The 16,409-nt window shown below is 45.0% G+C and overlaps 2 protein-coding genes, 1 long non-coding RNA gene, 2 other non-coding genes and 1 pseudogene across 5 annotated transcripts; 3 read left to right on the forward strand and 3 right to left on the reverse strand.

Annotated features, from left to right (window-relative positions):
- Positions 1-3,226: 3,226 nt before the first annotated feature.
- On the reverse strand, positions 3,227-6,785 carry LOC125546635 (annotated as a pseudogene).
- Positions 6,786-6,832: 47 nt separating this feature from the next.
- Positions 6,833-7,817, reverse strand: LOC125542742. Its single transcript, XR_007298037.1, has 3 exons — positions 7,162-7,817; positions 6,945-7,042; positions 6,833-6,851 (listed from the first exon to the last, which is right to left on the reverse strand). It is a non-coding gene; the product is annotated as an uncharacterized LOC125542742 (long non-coding RNA).
- An 859-nt stretch (positions 7,818-8,676) lies between these two features.
- LOC125542743 (probable inactive shikimate kinase like 1, chloroplastic) lies at positions 8,677-11,173 on the reverse strand. Its single transcript, XM_048705917.1, has 9 exons — positions 10,964-11,173; positions 10,823-10,869; positions 10,653-10,707; positions 10,380-10,540; positions 10,193-10,275; positions 9,982-10,099; positions 9,351-9,429; positions 9,176-9,240; positions 8,677-9,030 (listed from the first exon to the last, which is right to left on the reverse strand). The coding sequence occupies exons 1-9, from the start codon at positions 11,106-11,108 to the stop codon at positions 8,962-8,964; spliced, it is 822 nt and encodes a 273-aa protein (XP_048561874.1). The 5' UTR covers positions 11,109-11,173; the 3' UTR covers positions 8,677-8,961.
- A 501-nt stretch (positions 11,174-11,674) lies between these two features.
- LOC125549754 lies at positions 11,675-11,753 on the forward strand. Its single transcript, XR_007301476.1, has one exon. It is a non-coding gene; the product is annotated as a small nucleolar RNA U61 (small nucleolar RNA).
- A 65-nt stretch (positions 11,754-11,818) lies between these two features.
- On the forward strand, positions 11,819-11,907 carry LOC125549766. The gene has a single exon (XR_007301487.1). It is a non-coding gene; the product is annotated as a small nucleolar RNA snoR14 (small nucleolar RNA).
- Positions 11,908-14,888: 2,981 nt separating this feature from the next.
- Positions 14,889-15,653, forward strand: LOC125546636. Its single transcript, XM_048710814.1, has one exon. It carries the CDS (start codon positions 14,889-14,891, stop codon positions 15,651-15,653), a length of 765 nt encoding a protein of 254 aa, XP_048566771.1.
- Positions 15,654-16,409: the final 756 nt, after the last annotated feature.

The following is a 16,409-nucleotide window of genomic DNA, read 5'->3' on the forward strand; positions in this document are numbered from 1 at the left end:
TAAGAAAATAGATACTTAGGTAGCATGTTCATACGTAGTGAATTTTAACACAAGTTTTGGAACCATCGCATGTGCAAGTAAGAGTGGTCTAAAGACTGATAATATAATCTCAAAAAAATATGTACGTCTATATAGCAGTAGCATGATAGCCCAAAAGAAAGTTATGAACACAGTCCTGATTGCTTATTTACATTGGCCTTAGAAAAGGTCAGCACATCACATAAAATAAGAAATATGGTACACGATGTAACCCTTTTTATATGAAAAAATAAAAAAGCCTTATCTTTCAAAATATATACTTCAATATGCATAATTTGCTATGTTATTCAGGTAACATGGGGGGATAATTGGATCTAAACCAAAAGATATTTTCATACAATGTCCTTTATTTTATAGTTAGAATTTTATATACAAAAGTAGTGTAGTTAGCATCATGAACAATAATTTTGATTTATGAATATAGGATTATTCCTCTCCTATTGTTACATATGAGCATATCTTTAGATAGGACTGCTTTCAAACTATCTAAATTACCTCATTTGGTAATAAACATCAGTGGAAATCTCAGGAACACGATAATAATAGGATTGGTTATAAAGGTAAGATGTGCTAGAAATGCTCCTTTGGAAACAAAAATGTGGGTATATTTTTTTAGTTATTGCTCAGAAGCACATGCCCAGGATGTTGCCTCGGAAACTTCCTCCTGCAAGTACCCAATCGCTATATCATCTGCATATTATCTGAAAATGTTAAGATGAAAAAGGGGTATAGACAAATCGTTGTGTATTAGCATGAAGTCTTGGCTTGAACAAAGTCCTCACAAGGCTATTTTGTCCCATCAGAGAGCATCAAGTATTTTGCTATAATGTAAAGTATAATTTAATCAACTATGTAGATAAATAGGCTTCTTCTCATAAATGATCCAAACTGGCAAACTATGAGTTGATGAAGATGCAGATCTTTAGTTTCTAGTACCAACTGATTGAGTATGCAAAGCTAGATGGAACAGAGAAACAATAGCCCAAGTAACTGTTTTGATGTTGAAAAAGCATGCCCCATGAAATGTATTAACATAGGAATTGGTAAAATGAAGTAAGAATTGTTGCCTTGTATCTCTTCCATTGTTTTTGAAATCTTAGTTATGAAGGTTGGGGAAACAGACGTAACAAAGGTTTTCTCTTCTTCTTTTTGTAAAAAACATGCATTTGCTTTTATCCATTGAGTCATTGGCCAATGAGGCCATGCATATATATCATGTGCGTTGCTCCTCAAAAACAGCAACTCCTCCCCATCGGTCATTTTTCCGTGGTTATGTGTTTAAAAAATATATGAAGATGGAAGAACGCAGGTAACTCATACATTGATTTCAGCTCTTGTTCATCCTTGGTGCATCCTCTCATCAGCTCATGTCTTGCATTTCTCCATCGTCCTTGGTGCAGAAATTATATAAATCACCAGGCGGTGCTTATCAAAGATTTAGAGCAGTACTTCAGATGATCGGAACTAATTACACCAATAGTGAATTATGCATATGAAAAATTAGCATGCATCACTCGGTTCCATGGGACGTCGCTGATGAGTATCCAATAGATGTCCTAGTCCTCATATAACGGGACATACTCGGATCTTTTAGGCAAAACCTTCAGTTTGCTCCTGTTCATGTCTGTTTTTAAGTATAGGCCTACTTCTTATTTAAATTTGTGTTTTAGACTACAAACCTCAAGATTATTCCATTTGATGTGATGCTAAGAAGCGCACATCTCGCCGTCTCATTCTTTTCTCAAATCTCAAAGCAAATAACACCAGGATCAACTTCAGTAAGAAATGCACATAACAATCATGCCCCTATCCTCGTAAGCGAGTACTCAAAATAAAATAAAAAACTTGACTCAAAGAGCATTATATCTTAGGTCTCGTTGCTCCTCCTCGTGGGCAAGAGCGAGAGATGGGGGAGGCAGCAAGGAAGAGGAGAGGAGGGGAGAGGAGGAGGCGGCAGCTAGGACGGAGGCGGGGCAGGAGTGGAAAGAGGAGGCACCGTGCTCAGAGGAGAGGGGTGGCGGCGGCGGCAAGGGGGGCTAGGGAAGACGCGGGTCAGATCCGGCATGGAGCAGAGGAGAGGGGTGGCGGCGGCGGCAAGGGGAGCTAGGGAAGACACGGGTTAGGTCCATCGCTCGCTCGCTGTTTTTATTCGCTCGCTCTGCACTATTCATGGCATACGTGGATGCCTTGGTTGTGTCTAGCACTCCTTCAACGTTTATATGTTCTGATTCGTCTTAAAATGCAAGTGGGTATTTAGATAGCATCTTTATACATAATCGACACAAGAAGAAAGTTACGAAGGTAGTTCACTATATTATGTGGTTACTGTAGGGCATATGTGAGCACCTAAATAGATTGAAAGCGAAGGAAAGATAAGCTTATTTGCATTGATACTTATGGTGGTAAAGATGGACAATCCATAATACGTATAGCAAGAGGTAATCCACAATGAAATACAAATCCATGTGGAGCATATCACACATGAAAGAAATGCATTATAAGCATGAAGTCTGGTACACTTGCACCACAACAGAACAGGCAACAAGAAATACTTTTTCATCATAGTCCATCATGGGAGCTCCCGCAATACTTTCAGATCCATGGATGTGCAAGCACCAGAGTAAGATTGCATAAATACATTTAGAATATATAGGACTCGAGCCCTGTGAAATACAGGAGAGAGGAAAATACGAAGTGTAAATGGACTGGATAGTAGTCGGCATAGTAACACATTCATTTGGTAGCCATGTATCTTTTTTTCAAAATTGTGTCGCTGGGAAAAAACTACACTGATGATGCTCTCAAATAATTAAATGGATGAGCTTGGACTTCCATACCAATTTAATGAAACACCTAAATATTTCAATAAATATTCTAATTTACCGAAGCTTTTCTTTTGAGCCTTAGGTTTTACATAACATTCCAGTAAATATTCTTTTACAGAACATCCGTACTATAAATGATCCACAAAATAGTTTAACCTGACAATAAGTTTTGAGCCCAAGATAAGAAAAACACACACAAAGTACTATGAGATTGATCAATGGAAACATTATTGGTGTATAGGCTAATAAACAAAGAATCGTCTACTCAAAATTCAAAACACGGCATCATTAATGGATGTCAAAAGCATGCTCGACATGAAGTATATCAGCATGGTGCATATTTAGTTTTCTGAAATAAGGCATGAACAGTTCACCTTTTTTCATCACAGAGGGCTCCAACAGGTTAAAATCACCTACTTAAAGCAGGTAAGTCAGTGATATACGTTGCAAACCATGCATCAGCTGAACTAAGATGCTGGGCATGAAATATTATTTACACATCAGAGCCAACAACATCACATGTTCAATCACTTTGAGCAGGCAGCTGAAAAGGAGCTAGGGAAGGCATGATGAACCACATCAAGAAACATGCAGAGTACATAGGCTTAAGCCTCAAGTACCATGTAAGCATCTCGTGAGCGAAATCACTCAAATAGAAAAAGATTACGTACATCAAGACAATTGTAAGAAGAGTAAAAATGAAAAAGGGCGGCATTTAGATGCATAGAACATAAATAAGAGGTAGGCCTAGCTCCCTGCTGATGCTCTTGTATATGGTTAGAAGCAGAATCAACGTACCAATAGTAGTGCAATTTAAAGGACGAAACACTACTACAGAAAAAAAAAGATAATCAAATTTGAAGTAGCAATCATGGTTCAAAATCTAAACTAAATCAGAATTGAAAAAACGAACTGAGGTCACCTCAGGCTCAACGCTAGTCCTTCATCACCTAGAGTCCAACATGACTTTAGTTGCAGAGCAAATTAAAATGTAAAACGGTTTCATTTTTCTACTGACTCCAGGTAGAGACAAAATAACAAAATCACCAGCTCAGGTGCAGGGAAAAACCACTTAAGTAGCAAATAGGACCAAACAAAAAAAATGGTGGAATTACTCGCTAAGAGAAAGATGTCATAAGGCGAAGAAGGCACAATCTCAAATAAGATATGCCTAAAGGGGAACGGTAATAGGAGAGAAAAAAGGCAAATTGATGAAAAAATAGGTACACCCTCCCCCTCAGCGTATGATTACCTTTCAAGAAAAAACATGTTGAAATATGTATAAAAATTGGGTCCCATGGAGCTCGACTCCAAAAAGCACTGGATAATAATTCAGAAACTGCACTAATAAAAATATGAAATGGAAGTATGGTGAAAATACAGAGGCAAAAATGACTCTTGCTAAATCCGTAGGTATAAAAATAAGGAACGGGACACAACAAAGACATGTTCACAAAGTAGCATCAATGAGTGCATTGCTCTTCACAAAAAAGGAGCGCATTGTTGAAGCGAAGAGAAGAAATGCTTCCAAGCAACAATGAGGGCCATAGACAAGCTAGTGTACCTTTTACACGTCAAGAAAAAATGTAAGAGCGGATCATCTCAGCATTTATACACCTAGCTCTTCTGCTTTTTTGATAATATTGGATCTGGGGCATCTCATTCTTCCAAATACTATGTGAAACCAACCTGTCCTGCAGTAAGATGAAAACATATGCTCGCCACAACCTTGGAAAATTATAGGTGAGCTGTGGAATTACAAGATCGTGATCAGGTATATGCAGAATGGAATTAACTGAATTCGTTTCACCAGATGGAGAGAGTTGATGCAAAAACTCACCGAAGCAATCAGGCTTGTGTATATTTCATGTGGAAAGTAAGTGTATGAGCTCCCACTGTCAAAGATCACTCGAGTCAGTTTCCTAGCCTGCTCTCGCACATTAAGCTCCTGACCTCCATAGTTTACTTTCTGTAGTACCGTGTTGTACACGTCCCTGACAGTACACAAAATGCGGAACTGCAGTCAGATACGCGTTTTCATATAACGAATCGCAAGAGGCGCAATATTTGTATGCATCGTAAAGGGAAATCTATGTCGCAACGTAATGCATGGGCATACGCTAGTTCGACGATGTGATGTGCTACTTGCTACGGCAACTGAAAAAAAGGGGGGACTTTATTTGTGGAATGGACGCAAATGTTAGAAATAAGTGAAGAACAGAGCAACATTGCAGAGCAGTTGGGCATAATTTCCATTTGCAGTTTGAGTCATGAGAGCGACATAAATTGGTTAAGATTTCTTGAAGATTTGCCGCAAGCAGAGCATGTCGTATCCCGTCGAAGACGATGCGAGGTAACATGATATTTATGAGAAATGGTGGCCACATGTGAGAATAATCTTCAGGCAAAGTAGGGTGGAGACTCACTCTAGACCGTTGCCGACAGGAACCCATGTCATTCCCCATCTGGGAACGTAATCATCACCAAGAAACATGTAGCCACTACTGCTGGGATCCATGGCGATGGAATGGCCGAAAACGTTGGGGATGATCCCTTGCTTGGCTAGCTGGGTAGGGAGGTTCATTGCCCCATTGTTGAGGCCAAGGATCCCATCAGTACTTGCTGGTGAGTCCAGAAACTTTCCTTGTTGATAATGTGCACACCTAACATATGGTACACAAATGGGCAGTTTGTTAGCATACAGACATCACCCACCTGAAGACACAGTCCATGTTTTCCCTCTCACCGTCTGCGGTGATCAGCTGCATATTGTCCCTCGCAAGCATACCGACAGAGGAGCTTCAGTCCGCGTATGCGATCTCATAGTCACATTGTTTGCAAGTGTCACAGTAATTTTGGTTGCCTTGCAATTCCCGACAATGTGAATCACTAGGGGAACTATGTTCTCATTTGCGGGCTTATATAAGGGATGAGGTCCCTGTAACAAGATAAAAAGCCTATCAGGAACGCTGTGAATTTTGAAAATTAGGCTCATGATGGAACACTGGAACCAAGATATCCACAGAAATTGCGTCGCGGCGAGGCCTAGTTCTTATCACGCGATGAAATGTGGCTGAAAATGGTACTCACCTTTGTGCAGTTCGTGCAGGGAGCATCACACTGGATCCATGTCAAGGCGCTCCCGGTGTCGATGTCAAGAAAATAGGGCCTTGCAGGATTGCCAATATCTACAGAAGTGTAGTACTGCCTGCATATTAAAAGGTGAAGCAATCAGAAGAAGAACTATGCCATGTTAGTACTGAAATGAAAATCCACTGCATTCTTAATACATAACAGAATTGAAGAATAGGATTTTATCAAAGATTAATCATGTCAACAGAAAGATTAATCTGAACACCGTTGACTTTGTGAGGTCGACGGTGTAAGTCTTTGCTTGTTGGTTTATACCAATAGCCACATGCCTATATCTAAATACAGGCTTGTGCTACTATTTTAATATGTGGATGGTTGAATATGCTTATAACCAAGCATGACAGAAAAGAAATGCAACATTCCAAGGAACAAATCCCTGTTGGGCAAGTTGGTTAATTACCTTGACTAATTACTGCAAGGAAGGATTCAACTCATTCATGTAAAATTATTCGTAAAAAACAACATGAAAGAAATCAAGAACAATCCCTATCTGTTGTTGTTTAATACATAAATCAAGAACCAAGGTGAAAATTTGTTGAACAACCCCTATTTGTTGAACCAAGGTGAAAGTTTGTTGAACCACAAAAAGAATCCAAGCATCGAAAAGGAGCAAATTGTGCCTTTAGGAGAAAGGGATTCAAATTCCTACACCGGCCCGGCTCGTCGCACGCACCTCTCTGGCAGCACGACCATGGTCGAATCCGCCTTGACGCCGGCGGCCTTGGGCTTCGGGTGCAGCGGCAGCAGGAACGACGAGGCGCCCCCCCCCCCCCCCCCCCCCCCCCCACCCCCCACCCCCGGGGGGCCCCCCCCCCCCCCCCTCACCTTTCAAAACTGCTAGTAAACCCAGTAAGTAACTTTATATACCAAAGTGTATGATTCTCAAGTTTAGCTGCACAGACAAAAACAGGGACAGAGAATGTGCACCTGAAACCTGACGGAGTTTGCTTCAGCATCCCTCTCAATGGCCAACCTAGAACATAATCATCAACCATGTGCGCCTCCCCCATGTACTTCGCAAGCATCTAAAAAGCCAGTGTTTTCAAATTAAGTTTTTGGCAAACAAAATAGAACCCCTACAAACAAGCCAGTGTTTTCAAATTAAGTTTGGCAATAGACACAACTTTAAATCATCAGTAAGTACCAAAGCAGCCCCGGTGATGAAATGTATCAAAATATGAATGGTAGAGACCGCAACCCGGGCGCTGAGTCATCCAAAGCAGCCTTACATGGCAGCAGCAGCGGCGCAAGAACGGCAATGACGCAAGCGCAATAGGCAGCAAGCTCATAACAAAGGAGAGGACAACCACCCAAGGTGTGGAGGCGGCCCAAGATCCACTATTATTTGCAACAAACCTTAACTGGCCAGCATCTAAAACAATTGCCATATCGGCAAGGAAGGAACAACCAACACAAAGACACATTAGTTTGTCCATACACACGCATATAAAACAAGCTGAGAAGGAATTAGCAAGCTATAGAAGTACATGTAGCCATTTGAAGTACTGGAGTAGCAAGATAGGCCAGCCGCCAGGCAGAGCAAAGTGGGGAGTAAACGCACGGACCTGTTGAGCAGCGAGGCGGACTTGGCCCAGAAGAAGAAGAAGAGGATGAACCAACGCGAGGCTGTACCTGGCGCGCTCGAAGAGGAACCAGACGAGCGTGGCAGATCGGCGGAATCGGGAGAGAGCAGACGAGGAGGAGGTGAGCGCGTGTTAGCGAGGATGCGCACCTGCGCCGCCGCCGAGGAGGCCGTGGAGGGGCCGGTGATGCGCAGGCTCCAGGGAAACCCTCCCTCTGCTCGATGGCCCCCCATAGGCTCACGGACCCACCCGTCATCCTCCTCTAAAGCAGTCCCGAACGTGAAAAAAATTGAACGGCTGACCAGACGCCAGCAGCCAAAAAAAGCACTGTTGCAACCTTGGTAACTCTATCGGGCGGTCAAAATCGTCGCCCGCGAGCGTTGCCTCTGGATGGGCGGGTACTCTAGCATGGTTTATATGCTCCGATGCTCCGATGGGAGAGCCAAAGATGGCCCTATTAGTATGGCTACTGAATCTAAACCGCAGTTGTTCAATAACACATACTGTGCTAACTACAACAAGGCTATCTTAGGTTACTGCATCTACGTAGTAGAGAGAACATGAATGATGGAATATGAAGAAGAAAGAAGAACTTGAGAAAAGGAATCAGGGTCTGAAATAGCTTGTGTCCCCTCGCTCTTCAACGTATCTTTTGGCGCTAGTTCAAGAGGAACATTTCGGCGCTAGTTCAAGAGGAACATTGATCCAAATAGAGATTCCATGCCTCAGTAGCCTCTTTAGATCATTAGACACAAACATATGGCGAACAAGGAACCGTCATACACGATCTGACTCACCGCGTTTGGTACTCGTAACTTGCCCGTATTCTATGTCGGCGTCTGTCGGTTTCGTCAAACAAGGAAGAAGCAGGCAAGGTGGAGACATGGCTGGCCGAACCAGGACCTCGCCGGAAATGGGACGATGCCGCTCACCATGGCATTGCCGACCGAGCAGAGGCCGGGGATTCACTGGTTTGGGTAGGGGCTCAGTTGTTTTGATGCCCCTCGAATTAGACAACAGCAGAGGCTGAGACATTAGGCGTGTGATGCAAAAAAAATTATTGACACAAATTTGACTTTCATCAAGAGTGAACTGGTGCTCCTCTTCTACTTTCTTACTCATTGGAAGAACAAATCTCCTGTTTAATGTTCGGCCGTGAGACATATACATTTTACAACTGGCCACATGAATACTTGCAGCGAGGAGTACCGTGTTACTATAATGTCGTGAAAGACTGAGTTGCACGGCACAGCACATGCCCCCAAAGCCTTCATCGGCTCGCACCATGTATATGAAATGTCGCAAAAATATTGAAATCAAGCGGCAGAACTTGATTCCTCGGACCTCAGTCGATGCTCGAATCATTCAGGCTTCCCAGCAGCTTCCATCATCGCCTTCGCTTGGATCAGCTTCTCAATCCGACTCACAATCTGAAAAATGTGTCCAATGTCACCATTAGCTATATTCACGAGAAGTTATTTACAAAAATAGGCCCCATATTCAGCTGCAATTTTTGCGCTTTGTCCAATTGTGTAGACACAGTTCTGTCTAGTATGCTTATATTGTATTGCATACCTCAATGACCATGTCCTCCAGGCTCAAAGAGTCGATGCTGCTGTAGCCTAGCTGAGAAGCCACGTCTGGAAGGTGTTCAGTCCAAGAGAGAATGTCAATAGGGTTTCCCGCAACCGCAGAAAACACATCAACTATGTTCAAAGTGAAGAAAGGATGTTGGATGCTGTCTGCTTACTCTGTACTGAAACAGTAACATCAGAAACTGCATACCGCTCTTTCAGATCATCATAACGCTGACGGAGCTTTGCCATTGCCTGCAGGCATAATATCTCCACTGTGATTCAATAGATCATAAGCCAATCGCCTTTAAGTGGGTATAACTGACATCGGTTTCAGGCTAAGATCGAGATGCACACGTTAGAACAAACAAAGTCCAGGGTCTTGGCAAAAAGATTGACCATTTTAATGCAAATGCAAGGTATCATAGGCTCTGTATCCATCTTATGTGAAGGGTGTGTACAAGCAAGATCACATGAGCACAAGGATGCTCCATTCATATGCAGCATGCACATAACCATGATGAACACATCACACATTGAAGCTAAACCATAAAGTCCACATTCTGAGTTTACACTTGCTGCATTACAGACCAAATTTGGATGCAGTCTTTACACCGATGGATTAATTAGACTGTTGTTAAGAAGCAAGGCAGAGTCAAAAGAGAACCAACCCTTTTAGTATGTCTGCTGAAATCACCGTTATCCAAGTGTAAACAGTAAAAGGCCATCTAAGTTACCGCGTCTCAAGAAAACAGGAATAACAAAACCCATAAGCAGGAGGATGGAATTTGCAGAAGGGGAAAGAACCTGAGAAAAGGAATCAGGGTCTGAAATAGCCTGTGCCCCCTTGCTCTTCAACATATCGGTCACGGCTAATTCGAGAGGGACATCGATCCAGATGGAGACTCCATGCCTCAGTAGCCCTCTGGAGATCATTAGGCACAAACATCAGTCAAAAAACCTCTAGTAGACACACACCCACAGAATGGCTGCTGACAAAAGAGATAGAGGCACATACAGGTTGGTGGAGTTCATGACGGCGCCATCGCCGCAGCAAAGCACGAGGCTGCCCATGGACGTCAGCTGCTTCAGCCCCTCGGTCTGCGGACAGTTTCAGGTAACATTCAGACACAACGTCATCAGAATGGTGCTAGGATTGAACGAACGAATGAACTTCATCAAGATGGTTTGTGTGGAGAGAGCACCTCGACTTCCAGGTAGCCTTTCTCGTCGGACTCCCGGAAGGCGGCGAGGGCGTCCTTGCCGCCGAGGACGTCCTCGAGCAGGTCCTCGCTGCAGAGGTAGCGGTATATGATGGAGTTGGCGAGCAGCTTGGCGATGTTGCGCTTGGCATTGCAGTCCGTCCCTGCAGCCGATTCGGTTCAGTTCAGTGCGTGTCATTCACCAACAATTCCAATCTGAACTGGGACCGCGTGCAATGCATCGAACAGTTTGCAGAGAAAGAAGAGCATTATTACCGACGATGTAGATGGGCGTCTTCCTGAAATCGCCGACGGCCTCCGCGGTCTTCCTCTGGAAGAAATTGAGATTGTTTAAAACTGAGATTGCAGCCATGCCCACCCACCACAAGCAGCAGTGAACGAATGGAGAAGAATAACGGTGAGACGGATGGGTGGGGAGCACGTACGAGCAGGGCGACGGAGGGGTTGAGCTCCTCGAGGGTCAGCTCGGTGGCTGCGAATCCACGGCGGCAGAAGCCATTGATTGCTGTCAAGAAAATTGCTACTGCGGGAAGGGAATCTGCGACGGAGGGAGGGCGGGCGCTGACCTGGGAAGGCGCGGAGGCGACGGTGATGGATACGGCGGGTGGAGCCGCGCCGGGGGGAGAAGACGGCGTGCGTCTGCTGCTGCTTCGTGCTCGGGGAGGCGGAGGGCGAGAAGAAGGCCGCTGCCGCCCGCATCGCCATCGCCATTGCCGCTTCGACCGACCTCAATCTCCCTCCCTCGAGTTATCCGCGCCACCACCACCACGGAACGAAAGGCAGGGCCAAGAGAGCAGGGAGGTATCCCCGCCGTCGATGCGCGACTGGACGGCGCGCGATCGGCTGGCTCGTGGGACCCACTTCCCAGTGACTCGCCCCGCAGCAGAGACCATCTATAAAACCAGAGCCGGGACACACCGGTTCGTCCCAGTCCAGGCTAGGGTTCCTTCGTCCTTCCGCCCGCCGCCGCCGCCGCCGCCGCCGCCGCCGCCGAAATCTCAGCTGAATCTTTTGCTTAGCTGATCGCTGGATCTCATGCTAGGCGTTACTTTTGTTTTTCCCTGATTTCTTGTGCGACTTGCGGCGTTTCTTGTGATTTCTTGTCTCGATTGTTCGTGTGAATTTGGTGGTTGGGGGGAATGGTGTGATGATCTCCTTTAAAAAGTTGCAGAATGAATCATGTGCATTACATCTCAATTCCACACGAGATTTCTGATCATTCCTCCTCCTCGAATCAACAGATCTGGAATGGTGATTTTTTTTTTTGTGGAATCAGTCGGCAATGAGGAACGAAACCTGTGCCGGAGGCGGATGCGCCCATGTCGGTAACACAACCCTCTAAGAAGTTCTGAGCTCACCATAGTTCGATCCAATTGTTTGGTTGTATATTTCGGTTTGATGATGGATTGATTTGGATTCATGCGAGGTGATGATGTTATGTATGATAGTCTGTCAATCCCCTGATGTCACAAGGTGATGACACGCATACATCCCGACAGGCTCTGATCGCTTCTCTTTTGGATCGATTTCTTCTCATTTTGTGTGTTAGTTGTACCTAGATCGGTATGAATTTGGTGGGCTCTATATTATGAGTCAACAGCAGCCGCCGTTCAATGGCGCCCTGTCTGCCGCATGGAGCCCAGATTGACAAGCCAGGAGAAGATTGTTTGGAGATCCATCTTTTAATTCCAAGCCACAATATCTGGCCATAATTCGTCAAGAACAAATGACAAATCAGTCTTTCCGTCCAATAAATATTGGTTTGTGGTTTGCACCAAACTGAATGAGTTGCATCTCAGTGTCATAAGCAGAGACTACAAGCAGGTGTTTTATAGTCGAAACCATGTGTAGGATTACCACCAAATGTATCTGCCTACATGAAGTCACAAATGTTTTGGAAAATTCATCTAACTCATGCTTCATTTAACGCCATGGAAAAATCATGTCTGCATACGGCAACAGGCATTGCCATTATGTGTTAGACAAATCTTTATGTATGGACAAACTCTATTAATCTCACGGATTCACTACTACTCCCTGAGTTCACAAATATAAGATGTGTATAGTGTAAGCCCGTAAAACATCTCGTATTTGTGAATGGAGTTTTTATCATGACGCAATCTAATAACCGTTCCTTCTTTCATGGAACACAAACAACGCTGATAATAGCAAAATCCACAATGACCACCAATGTAGCGCCAGTGAAAGTTTTGTTTTTTCTAAGAAGTTCTGAGCCCAAGTTCGATCCAATGTTAACGTTTTTAGCTTGTTTTTCGTTGTTTCCGGTTGTGTACTTCGATTTAATGGTGGATTGATTTGGATTCACCAAGATGGATTTGAATGGAGTGAAGAAAAGAACACATGCAAGAAAGATCACTAGATGTGGTTGTGAGGCCATGATAACTGTGAAGCATATGAAGGATGGCAAATACTATCATTTTTTCATGAAGAACACAACCATGAGTTTGTCACTCCTAGGAAGCAACATTTAATCAAATCTAACAGAAAAGTCACTGAACAGAACAGAGGATGTTGTCTTGTGAGGTGGAGAATAGACAGTCAGTCAATAGTGCAATTGCTGATGGCATGGACCATCTAATTAATCAAATGCACCCATCTGAGAGTGAGAGGCCTCTCTATCCTGAATTCGTCGCACACAATACCGCAGAAATTTGAGCTCATCATAGACACAGACAAGACATATTTCTAGAACCAATTCACATTCATTTAGTAAATCTACAATTTGAGTATGTACAGAAATACCAAAAGACCAAAGATTTCTTGTATAACCACACCCATTCAAATATTTTCTGTACATCTACTTTCATTCAGATGCAGCAAAACAACAAGGATTTCTCTGTACTATACATCCCATTCATTCAGTTACAGCAAAACACCATTCATCATTCAGTTACAGAAACAACAGTTTTGAAGGGCAAGCCGCCGGGAAGACTGGGCCGCTGAGGAAGGCTGGGCTGCCGAGGTCGCCGTTCACCCCTCGCATGGGCAAGTACCAGTTCGCCTGGGGGCAGCGCCAGGAAGGTTGGGCCGCCGAGATCGCCGTGGCACGGGGCCATCACGGTGGCCGTCAGGTCGCCGTTGCGTGGGGCTACCGCCGCCGCCACCAGCGTGTGTAGGCACTGCCGATTAGCGGTTGCGCCGGGGCCGTGGGCTCCGAGTCGCCGTCGACAGAGGAGCAGCGCTGTAGTCTGTCACCGTTGAATTGTCGCTGCCTCCATGTCTCTCTTGCATGGATTGATTTGTGTTTTTTTTGAATCTTACCAGGCTAGGACGTAAGTGCAGGGGGTTAGCTGTAAAGCTGTGACTAAGTGGCTAGTTAGATTCCCACATTTGTTGTGCACCGTACATCTTTGATCAGATGGCGTATGACAATAGTTTTCAGTTTTTACTGAATAGGGGTTTTCACTTGATACTTCGCCAACTTACAAAACTTGACTCCACCATACCCCAAGTTACACCTCATGTGATGATTTAGTCTCAGACCAATCACAGCTCGACAATTGGCAGCCAGGTGGCTGGACCGGTCAGTGCACGCACTTTTGCACAAAAACCCCTGCTGTTTCCTTTAATCAACCCGCACTCACCTCCACCCGAGTCCACGTCTGTTCGAGCTCTATCCACCTGAATAATCTAGCTGCTAGCTGCCGCTGTTTCAGTTACATTGTTTGACTGGTAGGCATAATCCGACGACGGTCGAATGCCCCTATCGTGTCATCTTAAGCTCTGTTGTACTGTGGGCTTGCAGTATGTATTCAGTCATGTGGTGATGTTGGTTTGCTGTACTTGGTAGTCGTGTTGTCTGACGTGGTTATTATGTTGACCCGAATGAAGTTGTGATGCCATGTTCTGATGTCAAAATTAAAAAGGAAATGCGATTCTATACCTGTATGCGACGAGCCTGTAACCCTCTGAATCTGAAGTATAGCACATGTCAGGCCCCATCCCCTTCGATCTTTGAAGAAATCGACACTACGTTCTGCTTAGCTGAAGAAACCACTTTTTAATTTTCAGTCTCTGTCTTTCTTACTTTCTACAAAATGTAAGGCTATAAAAAGCCCAGGATCCCGATGGGGAAGAGACATCCATCTTGCACCGGGTATAAACCCTAGCCCCCATGTTCTGCTTGGCCTAAGTGTGTATCCTAATTCGCCCTAAATTCCTCGCAATCGTCCCACAAAGTGCTACTTTGAGTGATTTTGACTGAATTTCTTCCATCTTTAGTTCTTCAGGCTAGTAGCGCCTAATATGGAGATCGTCCGCGCGTTCGTCTCACGAGGGCTTCAGGAGCAATTCTATAAGTCATGTGTGATACAAGTTGAAGTTGAAGCCATGTCCGCGTTGGATACGATCCCCTCCTGATACGAATTCTGCATATTCTGATATTATAGTACGCTATAGCTAGTCGAGTCGATTCTCGCGGCGTGAGGTTCTCTCGTGCGTGATCGTCGAACCCCGTACGTACGTATCACCATGTGGCTCCTAATCAAGATCATCTACCACATGATCACGTTCAAAGGGGCCATCGCGAAGCTCGAGGAGGCGGCGGCGCGCGCCCACGGCCGTCCGGCGAGGCTGGACTGGCTGCGCTCGGCCTGCCGCCACCTGCGAGGCGTGGACAGCCACCTCACCAGAATGCACGACTTCCTCGAGAGCGACCTCCCCGGCGACGACCGGCTGGGGGTCTGGAGCCGGCGGGGCGCCGGCAAGACGTCGCTCCTTAGGCCGCTCCGGCAGCCCAGCCCGTACCACGCCCTCTTCGACCGCGTGCTCTATTTGGAGGTGGGCAGCAGGTGGTCGGTGACGGACGTGCAGCTCGGCATCTGCTGCACCTGCCTGGGCTGCAGCTACGACGTGATGTCGTCGGCGGACGACCGGAGCCGGGCCTGCCTCATCCGAGGTGTCGACAACCAAGACGCGCTCCACCACTGGAGTTATCTCGTCAGAGCTCTCGGCCACAACGATCACGTCCTCCAAGAAGATCTCTGGGACGCATGGTCGAGCCGGCGACAGCTGGTGGAATTCGGTGGGGAGCGCCGCGGCCGCGGCGGAGGACGAGACGAGGAACGCGTCGAAGGCCGTGCCGTCGCGGACGCGCTCGCGGTCGTCCTAGTGGAAGAGCGCCCAGAGCGTGCTGCGCCCGCGCACGTCGCACGACCAGCGCTGCCGCTTCATTCTTTGCGTCGCGCGCACGGGCCGCCGCTCGTGCCGATCCTGGTCGGTTGGTTCGGACGCTGAGTGCGGGTTGATTAAAGAAAACATCAGGGGGATTCCTGCAAAAGTGCGTGCGCTGACCGGTCCAGCCACCTAGCTGCCAATTGTAAAGCTATGATTGGCTTAGGACTAAATCATTCACTTTCACTTAAATGAATTTTTGTATTTGTAATTCATTGATATTGCAATTTGAATATTGCAATAATTTATATTGAAAAGACGATAGCCAATTTATTGGCTAATTCGAATTCGTCTGTATAATTCGTAAAATTCTTTCTTATTTCTTATTTATTGTTGAAATCCAAAATTAAAGTCTCTTGGCTCTCTTCACGTTTTCTCACAAACAGATTAAAAAATAGATTTTTTTTTGAAGTTTGGATAAACCATTGCTTCGTCTGGTGTCTACAATACATATGACTCATTATAGTACTAATTTCATTTTTACCAGATCGAAAAAATTTATGTTGAAAAGAAAAAACAGACTTTGTATCGACTAAAGTATATACTTCGACTTTCATGTGCTAGAACTTTAGCTCGTAAACATAAAAGCACGGTACGAACTTTTATGCAACGATTGGGTTCGGCATTTTTAGAAGAATTTTTTATGGAAGAAGAGCAAGTTTTTTCTTTGATGTTCACCAAAACAACTCTTTTTTCTTTGTGTGGATCACACACTGAGCGTATTTGGTATTTGGATATTATACGTATCAATGACCTGGTCAACCCTCTTAATTAATCATTAGACAAAATTAAGAAACAGGAAAGGGTTGATAAATGATC

The sequence above is a fragment of the Triticum urartu genome, chromosome 3, assembly GCF_003073215.2.
Source record: "Triticum urartu cultivar G1812 chromosome 3, Tu2.1, whole genome shotgun sequence".
Taxonomy (NCBI): domain Eukaryota; kingdom Viridiplantae; phylum Streptophyta; class Magnoliopsida; order Poales; family Poaceae; genus Triticum; species Triticum urartu.

What these genes read in the sequence shown, in the direction of transcription:
- LOC125542743 (XM_048705917.1), bottom strand. Translation starts at nt 11,108, where the DNA reads ATGGCGATGGCGATGCGGGCGGCAGCGGCCTTCTTCTCGCCCTCCGCC. An exon ending in TCGCCTCCGCGCCTTCCCAG is followed by an intron (nt 10,870 to 10,963) that starts GTCAGCGCCCGC and finishes GTGGATTCGCAG; the next exon opens with CCACCGAGCTGACCCTCGAG. An exon ending in GACGCCCATCTACATCGTCG is followed by an intron (nt 10,541 to 10,652) that starts GTAATAATGCTC and finishes AATCGGCTGCAG; the next exon opens with GGACGGACTGCAATGCCAAG.
- LOC125546636 (XM_048710814.1), top strand. Translation starts at nt 14,889, where the DNA reads ATGTGGCTCCTAATCAAGATCATCTACCACATGATCACGTTCAAAGGG.